This window comes from Chelonoidis abingdonii, chromosome 2 (assembly GCF_003597395.2).
Source record: "Chelonoidis abingdonii isolate Lonesome George chromosome 2, CheloAbing_2.0, whole genome shotgun sequence".
Lineage (NCBI taxonomy): Eukaryota > Metazoa > Chordata > Testudines > Testudinidae > Chelonoidis > Chelonoidis abingdonii.
In genome coordinates this window covers 44,509,742-44,528,860 of record NC_133770.1, presented here as the reverse complement: position 1 = coordinate 44,528,860, position 19,119 = coordinate 44,509,742, and the positions used below count along the sequence as shown (strand labels likewise).

The following is a 19,119-nucleotide window of genomic DNA, read 5'->3' as shown; positions in this document are numbered from 1 at the left end:
ATTTAAATGTCCAGAGCAAGCTTTTGGCACAAGCTTGCAGCTGGGGGCGGGAGGGACAGGGTGCTAATGTGACTTCAAGCCATGTTTATACTCTCCTAATTCTGGGCTGCCTATGGGCATCCACTGAAGCTTCAGCACCCAGCCCCTAAATGCCTATGGGTAAGAGCACTGCCTGACCTCCCCATAGTGCTCAGCTTCCCCACATTCATGTCCCCAAGACACCTCCTATATTAGGGCTTGCTGTGGGTCCCTTTTAGTGCAAGGTAAGTTCCTTTTTGCAAAGCCTGTTCCAGTGGGAATTCGTCCCTGGCCAAACCCAAGGCTCTAATGTCTCTTTATGCATTACCACAGCAACATACAAGGGCTTCAGCAGAAGGGAGAATTCTCCCACCCCCATCCCTCCAACTTACTTGTCACTCTCCATGATCCTCATTTACATGTTTGCATTTATCTCAATGTGGATTAAAAAAAGCAATAAATCCGTTTGACTTTTAGTTTATAGCTAATTTTACTTTCCAGGTTCTAGTACCTCAATGTTTCAGTTTCAAGCACTGCAAAGGAATTGTTTGGTTGGTTATCAACACTGCGCCAAACTAAAGTTGACACCATCCCTTTTAAAAGGCAGCAGGAGTAAAAATAAGACTGAAAGCCCTCAAATGGTAATGTATAACCATAACTGTAGTTCAATCTATGGGAGTATTTTAATAAGTTTCCTTAGTTTATTTCACTACTGCACCATGATGTTGTAGTTAACATAAATCAACATATTTATGTTTGTTCCAGCACATAAATGTGACTAGCCAGTATTGCTTCCTTTCTAATAAAACAACATTAAAAAGCACAAGCTGACCACCTGCTGGAATTTTATGCAATTCTTTTGTATCCTGCTGAGTAATAAACAGCAGGAGTATGGGAAGTGTCAATAGGTTAAAGTGTAACTATGTGGAGCTTTGATATAATACAAATAAAAGACTGGTAAACATTTTATTCCACTGTTTTTATTGGATATATGGTTTCAGCCTAAAAAGAATTTTTTCCTTCATCTCCTTGCTAAGAATTTGTCTATAAATTTATTACAAAATGGAAGTTTCTAGTTTCAATAGCTGATTTATTTGTCAAGTATCGGGGGGTAGCCATGTTAGTCTGTATCCACAAAAACAACAAGGAGTCCGATGGCACCTTAAAGACTAACAGATTTATTTGGACATAAGCTTTTGTGGGTAAAAAAAACCACTTTTTTACCCAGGAAAGCTTAGGCACAGATTAATCTGTTAGTCTTTAAGGTGCCACCAGACTCCTTGTTGATTTCTTTGTAATAGTGGTGGACACAACTGTAGGAAGGCAATAACCAAGATTTTCTTGATCCTGTTTGTGTCCCTAACACATTTTCAGACTTTACATCAAGAATAGCCCTGGAACATTTAGCTGAACTGCTCAGGCTAAAGTTGATCAGAGCTGCCTTCTTAAATATTATGAAAAATAAAAAGGTCTAATCTCAGAATTTACTCAAGTAAAAGCTTTGTCCCTATTTATCTTTTCAGCCTGATAAAGAATCAGGTTTCTGATACTGGTCAGACACCCTGCTTCTAATTTTTCCACCATCCCTAGCTATATAACAATTTTTCCATGCATATCTTTTCCCTCAACCAATTTTTGTCAAACTTAGTCTCATCTTCTGAGTTATATTTCTAATTTGTGTACATGCTAGGGTGACCAGATGTCCCAATTTTATAGGGACAGTCCTGATTTTGGGGTCTTTTTTTATATAGGCTCCTATTACCCCTTAGCCCCTGTCCCAATTTTTCACATTTGCTGTCTGGTCACCCTAGTATATGCCATTAGTTACTGGACTGCAGTCAAGCACATTTATCAAGTGAAGCTTCTTTGTGTTTTGTTTTCAGTGGGATGTTTAGATCTCAGAGAGAGTCATTAGATTTCCTTTCAGATTCAGGATGAGAGACCACACAAGCCTCCAAAGTTGTTTGTTGATATTATTGTCATACAGCTATGGAGTTAAAGGAACACAGAATGTTTTTAAAAGATCTTAAGAGATCTTGCAAGCGACTAGCAGATTCCCAAGAAATAACCTGTTTATGAATTCATTGGCTCAGTGAGAGATGAAGCTAGCCACAATCAACTTCTATAAAGTCCTTATGATACTAGCACAGTGTTTCTTAATATTTTCAGGTTGGTGATCCCTTATTCAAAATAAAAAATTGTCCTGACCCCCTTACATTTACTACAAAAGTAAAAGTTTAAAAATGTATACTCCAATTACTACTGCAAATTCCACAGGTGACCTCACAAACTTTGAAGGTTTTGGCTATCCTGAAGTTATTCTGGACATTTTATTTTCTTCAGAATTATAATAAAATGTTCAATGCTTCACAACTCTCCCGATTGCCTTGTGTAACCCTCCACCCCATCCCCCGGATCTCAATTAACCAGCTGGGAAACACCAGTTTCTCAACACAGAGAATACTTCATACATTATGGTTTTAAGCTACAAATAAATACAAGAAGAGAAAGTGTCCCATATGAAGTATACAATTCTTTGGGATATTTTGCAGTAAGTGAATAGCCATACAGTTACAATTATAAGCCTGAAATAGCATTGGGAGGAAACACCAAGGCTCAAAGTATTAGTGATCTGATCTTGGTGATAAAGAGCTAATGTTAACACTCACTCACTAAAGCCCTGATCCTGCCAACTACTTTGAGTATGTCTACCTGGGGATAAAAAACTCGTGGCTGGCCAGGGTCAGCAGACTCAGGTTTGTGGGGCTCAGGCTGTGGGGCTAAAAATTTCTGTGTAGACATTTTGGCTTCAGCTGGAGCCAGAGGTCTGGGACCCTCCACTCTTGCAGGGTCCCAGAGCTCAGGGCCCAACCTGAGCTGAACATCTACTAAGCAATTTTTAGCCCTGCAAGCCCAAGTGAACTGACGTGGGCCAGCCACGCCATGGGGCTTTTATCCCTGTGTAGGTGTACACTAAGACTATTCACAATTTTAGGTCTTGTTGACACCTAAAATTTAGGACAACCCAGCTACATCACTCCTAAGATAGGTGGTTAAGCCCATGTAGACACTGCTAGATTGATGGACGAATTCTTCCATCAACTGCCTCTCGATGGGGTGGATTTACTACAGCAACGAAAAAACTCCTTCCATCACTGTTGCAAATGTCTACACTACGGTGGCGTAGCTGCGGCATCAAAGCTATGCTGCTGTACCACTTGTAGTGCAGACATACATGAAAGTTAATGGTGCTTAAGTGCTCCATGAATCAGGGCTTAAATACCAGATAGCATTAAGGCATAACCCTGAGCAATGGGAGCTCTAAAAGGCATTGATCCTTACGCAGGCACAATACCTCTTGGAACTATTGTAGAGCACGGCCACTTTGCAAACCTCAAAAGATGATGCAGTATGCATGGACCTCCATGACCAATCAGCTGAGCTCCTTTTGGACAGGCTAGCAACCTTAAGCAGCCCTTGCTGCAATGGGAGATGGACAGGGCTATAAGAAAACGGCTCTGCTTTTCCACAGAAGCAGACTGAACCATTCTACTTTTGGCTCTTACCCAGCTCTTTCCAAAGGCAGCCAACACAACTATTCCTTGCCCCTTTCAATATTGAGAAATTGAAAAGGATTTGGATGTTCTAACTCTGCCCTTATTGTTCCAAACAATCTTCTCACCCATCAATAAGAAAAACTCCACTAAAACTTCTTTGGCAAAGGCCATTAGATCAAGTTTTAAAGGAAGAGTGAATTTATAAAGTTGAGACCCAGACTGGATAATTAGAGCTAGAAAAGCTGTACAGAAGTCGAAGAAACATTTTCCAGCTGAGATCATTAGCAAAACAGAGTTTATTAACAGATATATTTATTTTGGCTTTTCCATATAAAGGGATCATGATGGCTTTTGGAAATGTAGTGTGAATATTATTAACTAATGCCAGGATTTTCAAAAGGGACTAAAGAAGGAGTTAGGCAATCACTTCCTATTGGATTTCACTGGGATTGGAATGCATTGTATAACCTACCCATCACTGTTAACATCCGACACGGCGACGGTGTACCCAAAGTAAGACGCCATCTGTAAATAAAAAACAACACACACATTTTCATATCTCATATCTGTTAGGATATAGATATTCAGGCCTGTCTGCAAAGTCCTATACTTTAAGAATTTAGGTGTATTCTTATCACTTAGCTAGTTATAGAGGTATAAAAGAAAGAATCAAAAATCACTGTCTGTCTCTGTAATGGCCTTCTTTTACTGTGACAGGCTAAGGCCTTCAGCTAAAAATGTAGTTAGGCAGCCATAAGCTGGGAAGTGTAAATGGTCACATCCTCATATTCCAAACTAGTCACGGCTTGAAATAAGGTGCTATTTGGGCTATTAGGAATGAACAATCCTGTCCTGATATTCCTATCACTCCAGAGAAAGGGAAGAGCCTAGAAGATGTAAAAGAGAAACTTGGTTGAATAAGCATCCTGTCTGGCAAGAACTCACTTATCAATAGACACAGCTGGGAAAACCCTTATGTCTGTAATAGATGTAGTTGTGAAATCCTCACTTTCTGTATTGTTTTTGTATGTTTATTATTTGCATGGGCTCTGTCTGGTTCTGTAATTGTTTCTGTCTGCGCTGTATTAATTAATTTTGTTGGGTGTAAACAAGAGAGGTGGTGGAACTATAATTGGTTAAATAACCATGGTTACAATATGTTAGGTTGGTTAGTTAAATTTCAGTAAATGATTGGTTAAGGAATAGTTCTAAGCAAAACATCAGGTTTTACTATATAGTCTGCAGTCCAATCAGGAAGGGGCGGGGAAATCGGGAAACAGGGACTGCCGGGGCATGGGGAATTGGGAATCATGTTTGCTAAAGGGGGAAATCGGGAACAGGGATGAAGCGGGAACAGGAACAGGGGACACAGGCAAGGCTTGTGGTGTCAGAGCTGGGAAGGGGGACACTAAGGAAGGAAACTGGAATCATGCTTGCTGGAAGTTCACCCCAATAAACATCGAATTGTTTGCGCCTTTGGACTTCGGTATTGTTGCTCTCTGTTCATGCGAGAAGGACCAGGGAAATGAGAGGGCGAAGGAATAAGCCCCCTAACAATATCCATTAAAAGATTGTTTTTCCTGACAAACCTCTGCACCTTTATGAAAATGTATTTCAACGGGTAGAAAATATTACTTAACAAATTGTTAGAACTATAATATTTTAGATGCAATGATATTCCTCTGAGGGATAGTATATTATTGCTTAGATCTTTGACATTACCTGTTCACCAGTGAAATTCTGAATAAAGGTCAAGTCTGTAGAATTAATAATTGAAACCTGGAAACAGACAAAAATATAAAAGGATCCAGTCACACCATAACAAGTTATACTGTAATGTAACTACAGGTATATTTAGAAAAGTTAAAGGATGTTCCAATGGTTACAGCACTAACATAGGACCTAGATGACCTGAGTTCAGTTCTCTGCTTCACCACAGATTTTTCTGTGGGACCTTGAGCAAGTCATTTAGATTTTCTATGCCTCACTTCCCCATTTGTACAATGGAGAGCACAGTACTTCCCTGCCTGGAAGCGGTGTTGTAAGGAACCACATGTTAAAAACAGTAAGGTGCTCAAATACTACAATATCCGGGGAAAGAATATATGTACCATAGATAGGTGCTATTTTTTTCAGCAGTGAGTTCCAATATGAGGTTGGAATCTGGCAATATGATGTTAGAATCTGGAATCAGTTTTAGGGTATGCAAGGACTACAGTCAGGTCTGTAGCTGGGAACTGTCAATTTCCCAAGCAGATTGTTCCTGAAACCTGGCTTTTGTTGTATTTACTCTATAAGGAGATAAGCACTGTTTCACAATCTGCACTGCTCTCTCTTCTCTTCAGAATTTATACCATGATTTTTCATGTCTGACAGTTTCATAACACATACATAAAGCATTGAACTGAAAGCCAGATCTGAAGGTCCCTGAGCTACAGGATCTTTCTTACAGACGTGGATCTTTCTTCATCATGGGAACAATCAGAACAGCACATCAAACACCCATGGACTTGGGGTGAATTTGGATTTGAGTCTGCAGCTACAGAAATACTGGCACAAGAGTTCAAAGCAGTCTTGTAATTGTCTACAGAACGTACAGACTTCAGAAATAAATAAAAGCCTGAGCTTTAAAGTCCAATTCAGGAAAGCAGTTAAGCACATGCTTAAGTGCTTTGCTGAATCAGGGTCTAAGTCCATAGGAGTTTTGCCTGGATAAGGAATGCAGGTACAATGTGGTAGAAAAACATGATTTAGCCTTTCCTCTGCAAAATAGCATAGCTTATGCATTTTTATTACTCTTCAGATCAAATGTGGGTACAATACATACATAGCCAAAGTTCTGTGCTCCTCTTGGCACTCCAGCAACCAACTCTGAAAAGATAAATAATTAATTAGTGAATACACTGTTTTAGCTGATTGGAGCACCGTCACTTAAATTCTGCTACCATGCAGCCCCTATTATTTCAGAGTGTGTTGCCTATTAGCTGTCTCAAAGACCTCTGTAACTGATATTACATTATTAAATTTATATAATGTGTCTATCAGCTTCTCTAGATATATGCTTGGCGCCAGGGCCGGCGCTTGCATTATTAGGGGGCGGCATTTTGCTGGAGAAGGCGGCTGGTGGCCTCGGTGGAGCTGCCGCAGTGGTGCCTGTGGAGGGTCCGCTGGTCTGTGGCTCCGGTGGAGCTACCGCAGTCGTTCCTGCGGACAGTCGGCTGCTCGCTTAGCTGCAGTGGACCTCCCGCAGGCACGACTGCGGCAGCTTCACCGGAGCCGCGGGAGCAGCCGACCGTCCACAGGCAGGACTGCGGAGCCGGGGGACCAGCGCGCGGGGAGGCGAAATGGCCGTGTGCCTAGGGTGCTCAAACCCCTAGCGCCAGTCGTGCTTGGAGCTCAGCGAATATCAGCTACACAGGGTCAGGCCTGGTCAATATTTGGCCAAGACCTCTACTGAACACTGAAGGAAGCGGTGTTGCTACTTCAGTAGGTGGTGCTGTCTGCTGCTTTGAGTCAGTCATTAACCATAATAATAGGGAACTGTGCTGCTTGAGGCATAGGTCAGATGTACCAAGAACCAAGGTCTTCACCATTTGAGATCAATTAAAATCTGAAGTCACAAGGTGGGCAACATGAACCTCAGAGTTGAAGCCAAATTCTAATTTGGGTAATGACACTGTGCCTAGCTACAAAACATTTTCTCTGTAGTTGCAGTTGAAAATTCTTCCTCACTGATTCTCCTAAACTTGTAGGGCTTGTTGCTGTCCTCTGTTACATTGCTGATCCATTTTATCCTAGAGGCAGCCGAGTTTTATGTTGGTGAAGAATCCATCATAGATATGTAGCTTGTAAATAATTGGATTAAACTTGTAATGTGTGTGTAATCTTCTGGATGAAATTGCCATCTACATGCAAATTGTTATCAAAATAGCCCACTGTAGAATTTATTTGATCCAAGAAAAAAGCCTTCACTTCTAAAGAAGCTCATGCATTATTTTCTTTCAGGCATTTTTGCTCATGTGCCTTTAAGCCTTTCCTTATTCAAGAGATCAGTTCCTTATTTCATTTGCCTGTATAATGTTTTCTCTCTTTCTAACTATAGATTTTTAATATTAAAAGTTCAACCCTGACCAGCTGTGCTCTGAAATGTAAGATTCAAGGAGAGGAGAGAGTATAGGGATCCTCTTCCCACTACACAAGCAGTAACTCAAGAACAGAACAGAACACATTGGATTAGGAGGAGGGACAGTTAAACTGGGACAAGGGACATGATCTGTAGCTTTTAGGAAACGTCCAAGATCCCAAGTGAACAGTGCTTCTCTCAGAAGCACCTGGAGCTGGCTGGCAGATGTGGCCTTAGAGTGCTATCCCCCAGCCCTACCTGTGTAATCTCATCCTAGGCAGAAAGATACCTATGGCTGGGGATGCACAGGTTTTGGCTACTGCAGCTCTGCTTTCCCCTGCTGTACCATCCCAGGGAAAGATTTGCCCCCAGGTACGTTGGGTAGAGATACATTATCCCATGCTTTAACATTTTAAATGTTTAAGACCCATTTTCCCATTTAGAGAACAGGAATAGACAAAGAGACATGTGCACAGTCACATGCTTTATATTTTGACTTGCTTCTTACCTTGTTCAAGGTCTCCAGTAAATTCCCCAGCAGCCACTGAGTATCCTGTTTTAAGAATAAATTACAAGCATGAAACCTGACAAATCATTTACTTCCAAAGAAACATGCTTCTGGAAGGACAACCAGATTTGTCCTCTGTTTCAATAATCTCTGTAAAAATTTTATAAACTAGTATATCTAAGACTGGGGGCAGGAGAGGGGAAGGAAAATCATTTGTCAAGTTATTATGACTACCTTCATCATAAGTCTCAAAAGTACAATAATTCTACAGGCCTAAATCGTTAGGAAACACGGTGCTATTTAATTGCATCCCAAAATCAGCTGTTAAGCATTAATACTTTATAATTCACATGAAAATATAAGCTGCAAATGCTACATCTTTTGTGATAATAGCTTTTTTATTATATTACTTTTTTGCCACTATGATGCATAATCACACAATTGTATCTGTTATATGTAGGATCAGACTTCCAAAGCTATTTAGGCATCTAAAGATGGCAATAAGTGCCCTAAAAAGGACATAAGGTTAAGCATCTAATGCCCATTGACTGAGTAAGGGCTAATGGATTGGGCCCACGACTGCAAGGCCAAATACGAAGCTTATGTAAGAGGACTTATATCACTGCCTTCAAACCAGGGCCCTCCGGGGGGGGGGAGGGGGCAAGAGGGGCAATTTGCCCTAGGCCCCAGGCTCTGCAGGGACCCCCAAGAGAGTTTTTCGGGGCCCCTGGAGCGGGGTCCTTCACTTGCTCCGAGGGGCATGGAAAACTCTTGCGGGGCCGGGCCCTGGAGCGTCTTCCAGTCCCAGTCTTCACCGGTGGGGAGGGAGTCCTTCCGCTCCGGGGCAGAAGGACCCCCCACCAGTGAATTATCGCCGAAGCGGGACCTGCCGCCGAAGTGCAACCCAGTCTTCGGCGGTAATTCAGAGGCGGGGGGCCCTTCCGTTCTGGGACCCGCCGCCAAAGTGCCCCAAAGACCCGCAGCAGAGGCCCCCCGCCACTGAATTACCGCCGAAGAGCAGGCTGTACTTCGGTGGCGGGTCCCACTTCGGCAGTAATTCGCCGGTGGGGGGCCCAGCCGTGGGTCTTCGGGGCTCTTCGGCGGCGGGTCCCGGAACGGAAGGGCCCCCCGCCGCCAAACAGGGCCGGCTCTAGACATTTCGCCACACGGGGGGCACCCTGCTGCTTGCCGGTCCCGCGGCTCCGGTGGACCTCCCGCAGGCGTGGCTGCGGAGGGTCCGCTGGTCCCACGGCTCTGGTGGACCTCTCACAGGCACGCCTCCGGATGCTCCACCTGAGCCGCGGGAACAGCGGACCCTCCGCAGGCACGCCTGCAGCAGGTCCACAGGAGCTGCCTGCCGCCGACGGCCCCAGGCCCCCAGAATCCTCTGGGCAGCCCTGCTTCAAACGTCACTGCATCATTTCTACAATCATTGAAAAGACAGCAACATTTGTTACATGCAGAGTTATGCGCATATTATACACAATTCCTAGAGAGGAGCCACCAGCTGTCTTTTAAAACATGTACTCAAAGAGATCTAGGTTTCTCTATGTACAGATTACTCCTGTTTATTGGAAATCCTATTATCCGAACCCCTTACTCAACCCCCAGCGTGAGATACATGCCCATTGCAGCCCGTATCTCATGCTGAGGGACAAGGAAGGGATTTGGATAATGCAGAGATTCGGATAATAGAGAGAGCCCTGGCCAGGGCTGTAAGGAGGAGAATGAGCCCCTGGCCACAGGGAAGGCCTCCCTGCTGCTGAATGATGCCTGTGGCAGTGCAGGGAGCCCTCTGCAGCCCCACTGTCATGGGAGGGAGGGAGTGGAGCAGAGCAGAGATCCTCAGCCAGGATTGCAAGGAGGAGGATAACAACAAGCCTCTGGCCGCGGTGGAAGCCATCCTGCGGCTGAATGGCTCCTGTCCTTTCAGTGATCCAAATAAAATTCATGTTCTCCATGCTAGCTGGAAAATCAGGAATGTACTGTATCACCTTAGGGCCCACTACTGCTCTCACTGAAGTCAATTATAGTTTGTCCTTAACTTCAACGAGAGCAGAATTGCGCCCTTAGAAATTATTGTACTAAAGCATTACAAAAAAAGAAGTTTCTTTTCCCTGTCTTAACAGTTGAAATAGTCCCTAATTACAGTAAACTAAATCATTTCCCCTTGACTGAAAAAAGGTGCAAACATGAAAAATTAGCATGCTTGCTTAAGTACATTAAAACCCATGTATAAATATAGCATCTTAGTTAGCTAGCCATTTAGGATCTGATTCTGTGAACACTTAATCCTGTGTTTAACTTTAAGCATGTCAGTTGTCCCATTAAAGTAATTAGCAAATTACTGAATGGGATTCCTTATTCCTGTGCTTAAAGTCAAGCACGTGTGTAAGTGTTTACAGGATTGGGGCCTTCATGATTTAGGATTTGCTTTCTCATTCAGATTAGTTCAGTGCCTCTACATTGTACATCTTACCCAGGTAATTGTCATCATATATAGGTGGTGCCACTCCAGTTTGCTTTTCTCTTGTCAGTTTCCTTAGAATATCCTTGAATGAATAGTCCGTAATGATATCTGCAATACTGGTGGTGATTACTTGCCCTGTATTCAAATAATTTCATAGAGCAAATGAATTCAGAGAAGAGCCAACGCCCTACAATGTAGGGTTATCTACAGTTTTTAAGATTTAAGATTAAATGTAGGTTTCAAGACACTGTCTATTCAATTCATCACTAACTGTCCCATTGCCAAAACAATGCATTGCCAGACTACTGCCGTAGAGAAGAGCAGTGCATAGACACTGCTATTAGGAAAATCCTTCCTCACTGCCACTCTGGGAGCTTCCTGGGAATATTTAAACCAATGTATTTCCACATCACTAAGAAATGAAAAGACAATATGGAACACAATACAGTATTAACCATAACTAACACAACTCCATTCCATTTCAAAGTGCTGGCCCAGACCTTTCAAGTCCTACATAGGCCTAGATCATACTCTTGCAGTGACAGCCTGTCCATAACAGCTATAATTCAATGGGATTCTATAGCCCACAGGCAGTGCATTCTCACTAGAGAGTTCAGAGATATGGAATTCTATCTCATTAGAAGTCAAAATGAGTCACAATCTTTCTCCTTCAGTGACACAATGCAAAACCCATTACACAGGTCCACCACAACAGTGGAGCTGCTGAATGGCTTGACAATGTCTTCCTGATAGTCAGACACCAAGAACGAGCCTTATCGTAACAATGGTTAAATCAAGGGAGGTGCAAAAATGTTCTGCCCTTACCTATATCAATGCAGGTCTCATTTATACGTGTGGCACCATGATACCACAATGATGAGATGAGGTATTAGAAATGTCTGGACAGAAATCAATCTAAAAATCCCAAACTGTAACTTATGCTATGAAAATGCTACACACAATGTAATCTCTCTATTGCACAATTGACACTTCAATTCCAGATGAAAATAAAGTTACGTTTTTCTATTAAGAAGCAAAATGTTCCGAAATGTCAACAGTAAAACATTTACCTCATTTTACCTACTATAGAATCCATGGCCCGATTCTGATCTCATTCTTTTTTTTAAAAAAACACACGAGTCACTACACTGACTTCAGAGCAGTTATTCTGATTTACACATATATAAGAGACATCAGACTCAAACCGATGACCTTACATCTAGAAAATAACAGGAATTCAGGACGAAATTTCTCCTGACACCTCGCCTTTACTTTTTGGTTTATGTTAACTGAGTGAGTGAACATACCTTGCCAGTAAAAACTCCCAGGTCCTCCTACTATAAGGTCCCCATTCTACAAACACAACAAGAAATGAACAATATTAAATTATGATCGGTACAGAGGAAAAGCAAGTAGTACAATTATATCTGAACTTCTGTACTGTTTTATTTAAACGGCAAAAGGAAAATCAGGGTCATGATACAGGATATAGGCCTCAATGCAGGAAAGCACTTCTTTACGTACTTTTTTAAGTACATGCTTTAATCCACCCTTTTCCAGGAAAGCGGTTGAGTATGAGATTAATTTTAAAGTCAAGACACATGCTTAAGTGTCTTTCCTGAATAGGGATGCTTTCCTGAATCATCAGGGCCATAATCTGTTTGGCATCTTCAGAATAACATTTTTCAAAGACTGTTTTGTTTCTTTGTAAACAAAAGATGAAGATAACACAAAAGAGATCAGTGATGCCCGAAGTAGCCAAAGCAATGCTTTACAGACCAATATGGCTACAGCCACCTTGTCGCCATCCCTTCACTACAGACTAATTGGGTGAAAAGAATAACATGAATGTAAAATGGATACCAATGTGTCTCAGGGCTTGGCTACACTGGAGAGTTGCAGTGCTGGTGGTGGGTTTACAGCGCTGCAACTTACTCATTGTCCACACTTGTAAGGCACATACAGCGCTGCATCTCCCTGGCTGCAGCGCTGGCTGTACTCTTGCTCTGCCTGGGGTATAATGATTGCAGTGCTGGTGATGCAGCGCTGCTCCGCCAGTGTGGCCACCAAAAGCGCTGTAATTGGCCTCCAGAGATATTCGGAGGTATCCCAGAATGCCTGTTCAGCCACTCTGCTCATCAGTTTGCACTCTACTGCCCTGGCCTCAGGTGACCCGCCCTTTAAAAGCCCCAAGAATTTTAAAAATCCCCTTCCTATTTGCTCAGCCAGGTGTGAAGTGCAATCAGTGAATCTTTCCGGGTGATCATGCCTCCACACGCCAAACGAGCCCCAGCATGGAGCAATGGCGAGTTGCTGGACCTCATCAGTGTTTGGGGTGAGGAAGCTGTGCAGTTACAGCTGCGCTTCAGCCACAGGAATTAAGATACCTATGGGCAGATATCAAGGGCCATGCTAGAAAGGGACCATGACCGGGACGTGGTGCAGTGCAGGGTTAAAGTGAAGGAGCTGCGGAGTGCCTATTGCAAAGCCCACGAGGGAAACCGCCGCTCAGGTGCTGCCCCCATGACCTGCCGTTTTTACAAGGAGCTGGACGCGATACTTGGGGGTGACCCCACTGCCAATCCGAGCACCACAATGGACACTTCAGAGCAGGGGGGAGGGGCAGAGAGGAGGGGGAGGAGGAGGAACCCGAGACTGAGGGTACTGGGGTAGGGGGAGACACCCTGGAGTCCCAGGAGGCATGCAGCCAGGAGCTCTTCTCAAGCCAGGAGGAAGGTAACCAGTTGCAGCAGCTGGTACTTGGTGAAGGACAAGCAGAGGAGCAGGTTACCGGTAAGTGGCTTTTATTTTCAGGATGGAAATGTTTCGGGAGAGGATGAGGGGTTATGGCTGCATGCATGCCTAGATGTGGAATAGCCCATTGATGTGGTCTATCACGTTGCGGTAATTGGCCTCAGTAATCTCTTCAAAAGTTTCAGCCAGAGCGTGGGCAATGCGCTTGTGCAAGTTTATAGGGAGAGCTACTGTGGTCCTTGTCCCAGTCAGGCTAACGCATCCGCGCCACTGTGCCGCGAGGGGTGGGGGACCATTGCTGCACACAGGCAAGCTGCATATAGGGGCCAGGGCGAATCCGCATTGCTGTAGAAGACCCTCCCGCTCTTCCCAGGTGACCCGCAGCAGCGAGATATCTTCCAGGATTAACTCCTGTGGAAAATGTTGAGAGACTGTTCAGTGTAGATACCCCCTGCAGCAGTTTGCTTTCCCCAATGCACAGAAACCCCTGCATATTCCTGAAGCAATCAGTCCCCCTTACTCACCATTTCGTGGCTCCTGTAGGTTATGTGCGCTCTGTTTGGTATGGGAAAAGTATGCTAAAGTGAAGACTGTAAACTCCTTCACTGTGTGGGAATAACTGTCTGGGTGAGATTATAAACAATGCTGCCTCTGTTAACTGTTGCCATTTTTCCCTTTCGAAAAGTGTCCTTGACTACTTGACTGCCCGTATTATCGACTGCTCAGAAGCTACAAAACCTCAGGAAGAAGCCGCAAAAAGCAAAGAAGACATGCTGAAAGCAGTTATGGATCACTCTGCCAGAGAGAGTAAAAAACTGCAGGACTGGAGGAAAAAACTGCAGGACTGGAGGGAAAGGGAAAGGGAAAGCAGGATCCACCAGAGAAACGCAGCGGCTAAGAAGAAAAGCACAAAGCAGTTGATAAGCATCCTGGCGCGTCAAGTGGACTATATCCAGTCACTCGTTGCCATGCAGGCAGAGCACTACCATGCAGGTCCCCACCCCCCGCCATCCCAAAGCTCTTTCCCTCGTGCCCCAATGTCAGCTCCAAACCCCCTTCCCCAGCATCCAGGTTCTTACCACCACCAGCTGCCCCCAACACCTGTACATTCACCAACCAGCCCTGAGAACTACGACCCTTACCCTCTGCACTCAATCCCCAGCACCATGCAGTATTTTCATCCTGAAGTGCAGCAGGCATTGCACAGCACTCCAGACAGGACATATTCAAACCTCTGACTATACAGTTCACCACCTCACCCCCCCTGCCCTTTTAGGTTCCCAAAATGTTGTGTGTCTGTCAGGAAAGTTATTTTCTTTTCAATAAATGAATTCTTGGCTTTGAAAACAGTCTTTATTGTTGCAGAAAGTGAAAGACACCATAGCCCAGGAAAGAAACAGGCACTGCAAATCATTTTAGGAAAAACAGATTCCTACTAACGTTGTAACCACTGCACTTCACTCCCATGCAAGGCACCAAACATTACTGTTGGTTTTCAGCCTCAAATTCCTCCCTCAAGGCATCTCTAATCCTTGTAGCCCTGTGCTGAGCCTCTCTAGTAGCCCTGCTCTCTGGCTGTGCAAATTGAGCCTCCAGCCATTGAACCTCGGAGGTCCATTCCTCACTGAATGTTTCACCCTTCCCCTCACAAATATTATGGAGGGTACAGCACGCGGCTATAACCGCACGGATGCTGCTTTCCCCCAAGTCTAGCTTCCCATACAGAGATCACTAGCACCCTTTTAAACAGCCAAAAGCACACTCCACAGTCATTCGGCACCGGCTCAGCCTGTAGTTGAACCGGTCCTTGCTCCTGTCAAGCTTCCCTGTATATGGTTTCATGAGCCAAGGCATTAACGGGTAAGCGGGTTCTCCAAGGATCACAATGGGCATTTCGACGTCCCCTACTGTGATCTTCCGGTCTGGGAAAAAAGTCCCTGCCTGCAGCTTCCTGAACAGGCCACTGTTCCGAAAGATGCGTGCATCATGCACCTTTCCAGGCCATCCTGTGTAAATGTCAGTGAAACGCCCACGGTGATCCAGAAGCGCCTGGAGAACCATAGAGAAATACCCCTTTCGATTAACGTACTCGGATGCCAGGTGGGGTGGTGCCAGAATAGGAATATGCGTCCTATCTATTGCCCCTCCACAGTTAGGGAAACCCATTTGTGCAAAGCCATCCAGAATGTCCTGCACGTTCCCCAGAGTCACGGTTCTTCTTAGCAGGATGCGATTAATGGCCCTGCAAACTTGCATCAACACTATTCCAACGGTCGACTTTCCCACTCCAAACTGGTTTGCGACCGATCGGTAGCTGTCTGGAGTTGCCAGCTTCCAGACTGCAATAGCCACCCGCTTCTCCCCTGACAGGGCAGCTCTCAGTCTCGTGTCCTTGCGCTGCAGGGTTGGGGCGAGCTCAGCACACAGTCCCATGAAAGTGGCTTTTCTCATCTGAAAGTTCTGCAGCCACTGCTTGCCATCCCAGACTTCCGTGACGATGTGATCCCACCACTCAGTGCTTGTTTCCCGAGCCCAAAAGCGGCGTTCCACGGTGCTGAGCATTTCCGTGAATGCCACAAGCAATTTAGTGTCATATGCGTCAGGCGACTGATATCATCATCGGACTCCTCACTCTCACTTTGGAGCTGAAGGAATCGCTCAACTGCCAAACGTGATGTGCTGATGAGACTCATCAGCATACTCCTCAGCAGCTCGGGCTCCATTTCCCACAGAAATTGCACTGCACAGAAACCGTTGGGAGAGTCACAATGGTGCCAAACGTGGACGGAAAAACAGTGACTGCTGGGATGTGAAGCAATGCATCATGGGGCATTGGGACAGGAAGCGGAATGACTCGCACCCTTCCATCCCCTTCCCACAACCCATGGTGCCAAAATGGGACGAGGTGCTCTGTGGGATAGCTGCCTATAATGCACCACTCCCAACAGCGCTGCAAATGCTGCAAATGTGGCCACATTGCAGTGCTTTCCCTACACAGCTGTATGAAGACAGCTGTAACTCCCAGCGCTGTACAGCTGCAAGTGTAGCCATACCCTCAGAAACACAATCTACAGTTATTGTGATTAGATGCACATGTGAAGCCCTGGTGGTCTAGTAGCGGTACAGACCCACTAGCTACAAAGTGTATTCCTAGGGTCCATAGTATTGTTACTAGGTAGCATAGGGGAATGCACTGGACACACTTTCAAAGCTCTTTTTCCCCCTAGAAGAAACCAATTTTATTGAATTATTAGCCTATTGTTGAAAGAATCCTCCTATAAATTGCTTGGATTTAAAACAAAACAAAACAAACCAAACACACACCACTCAAGGGCTAATGCACAGCACTTTCTAAAAATCAGGCCCTGGTGAGTGACTCAAGTTGGACACACAAAAATGGAGGCACCCCATAGGCTGGGACACCAGTGCCCCCCTTTGGTTAAATAGGATGTTGCACAGCATCTGCCCAGATCAGCAGGGCAGCCAGCCACCCTGCTTCTCTGAATCTCTATAGTCCTATTCTGGAGAAAAGGACGTTAATTTCTGTCCAATGGGAGTGTACAGGCCAGACCTTATGTTTGACAGGGGTAATCAGACCCTTGCCATCAATAGGCCTGGAACCTCCTTGGGTTCTTAAGTCCCTGTTAAGGGGTCAGTAGGGGAATCCAGGCTCAACTACTCCACTGGGTTCCAGTTCAGATCCCTTAACCCAGGCAGGCAGAATCCTGCTATACCCTGAGCTCCTTCCTGCCTCCTTGGTTCTGTAGGCTTCTGCAGCCTGTGGCTCTGGCTGTCCCTTCTCTGGGTCATTGTCACTCTGAGACAGCTTCTCACCAGTTTGCTGGCAGCTCCTTCTTTCTTGGGTCTGCTGGCTCCTCTGGCAGCCACCTCACCCCTCTGCTTTTCAGCTCTTTTATTCAACCAGCTGCTCTGAAGCTGCCAATCAGCACTGATGGGCAGTTCCTTCATTAACCCCTTGGTTGCCAGGCCTGCCTAAGGTCTATGCACCTCATGACACAACCAAAATCACTAGTCACTTCTGAAGGTTGGGATGGTCAGAGCAACAGTAATGCCATAGCTCGGGTCACCCAATGTCCCGATTTTATAGGGACAGTCCCGATTTTTGGGCATTTATCTTATATAGACTGTTATTACCCTCCTCCCACCCCCATCCCGATTTTTCACATTTGCTGTCCAGTCACCCTAGGTATAGCACAGGCTGGGATGGATTCAGAAGTCAGTGGAAGTGCATCTGACAAGTAAGAAGTTATCTGTAGCAGCTTTCATCTATTTTTGAAATTAAACTGGGAAGTTTCAAGTCTGTAAAACTTTTGAGAAATTACAGCTGTGAGGGGTTACTCCCCCCTTCCCCAGGATGCCACCTGATGTACTGGGGTTTAACGGAGCCTCTCCTGCTCAACTAGCCTGGGTTCCCTCTTCCTGCTTTGCTGAATTAGGCTCTCTGGCCTCTTGCAGCACACACAGACAAGTAGGATCACACCCCGCTGCAGACACAGACTGAAGTCAGCTCTATGTGAAAGGGCTCCCCCAGAACTCATGTGCCCACCCCTTTTGGGAGACAAACCCAAAATAATTCTGTTTTGCACTGTATAGAAATATGTGTACAGCACAAGCTCATAAAATTCACCCTCTTCCTCAATGAGAAGAGAGATATGCATGACTTCTTGCCTCTACCAGTTAGAAATTGCATAAATTGGGTTTAATAATAAACAAATTTTATTAACTACAAAAGGTAGATTTTAAATGGTTAAAAGGATAGGAAAAAGAACAAAGCAGATTACTAAGCAAATGAAACAAAACATGCAAACTAAGCTTTACACACTAGATAGGTAGGATACAAATTAGCAAATTCTCACCCTGAGTGATAAACAGGCTGGCAGATTCTTAAGGCACAAGTTGTCTTGGATCTCCCAGGTTTTCATACACAAAAACCTGATTTAGTTGGTGTTGGTCCTGCTTTGAGCAGGGGGTGAGACTAGGCGGCCTCCTGAGGTCTCTTCCAACCCTAATCTCCTATGATTCTATGACCATTACCTCTTACAGTTCAGTCTTAGTTCCTCAGGTGTTTTCAGGTGTGTTGTTCTAGGGAGAGTGAGGACCTCTCATGTTGTCATTGTTCCTCATTTATATCTTCCCCCCACTTGCTGGAAAGTTTTTTGCTGTGATCTAGGTCAAATAGTTCCCACTATATAGAGCTATCTGACCTGGGGCAAACAGATCTTATTGTATAGAGCTATCCGATCTGGGTCAAACAGTTTCCATTGTGTAGAGATATCTCTGAGAGGTTTTTATTGCACACAGTTCCTGGGGTAATCCTTATGTTTGTGTGCATAAGTCCCTAGCATTGTTTGGCCTCATCCAATGTAGCACGTCTGAAATACAGAGACATGGTCAATATTCCCAGCTTCAGATACAAAAATGATACATGCATACAAATTAGATAAACACATTTAGTAAATCATAACCTTTCCAATGATACTTTACATGAGCCATCTTGCAGAAAGTATATCTCAGTTATGTTATATCCACATCATAAGCATATTTCCATAAAGAATATGGAGTATAATATCACAGCAGCAACTTCATGAAAAATGTTACTCAAAACAAGAAGTGGGTGAATTTCCAGTCAGGGGACTGGAATAGATGAAGGAAGAGGTCAATGGGGATA

General features: G+C 44.6%; 1 protein-coding gene across 1 annotated transcript in view; it reads right to left on the bottom strand.

Moving 5' to 3' along the window:
- Positions 1-19,119, bottom strand: part of ITGA8 (integrin subunit alpha 8) — a 185,851-nt gene that overhangs the window by 132,636 nt on the left and 34,096 nt on the right. Inside the window, exons 6-11 of the mRNA XM_032802185.2 lie at positions 11,984-12,029; positions 10,686-10,811; positions 8,207-8,251; positions 6,403-6,446; positions 5,298-5,354; positions 4,048-4,100 (exon numbers count right to left, since the gene is read on the bottom strand). Coding sequence (XP_032658076.2) covers positions 4,048-4,100; positions 5,298-5,354; positions 6,403-6,446; positions 8,207-8,251; positions 10,686-10,811; positions 11,984-12,029 — 371 coding nt within the window. The remainder of the gene's footprint in view (positions 1-4,047; positions 4,101-5,297; positions 5,355-6,402; positions 6,447-8,206; positions 8,252-10,685; positions 10,812-11,983; positions 12,030-19,119) is intronic.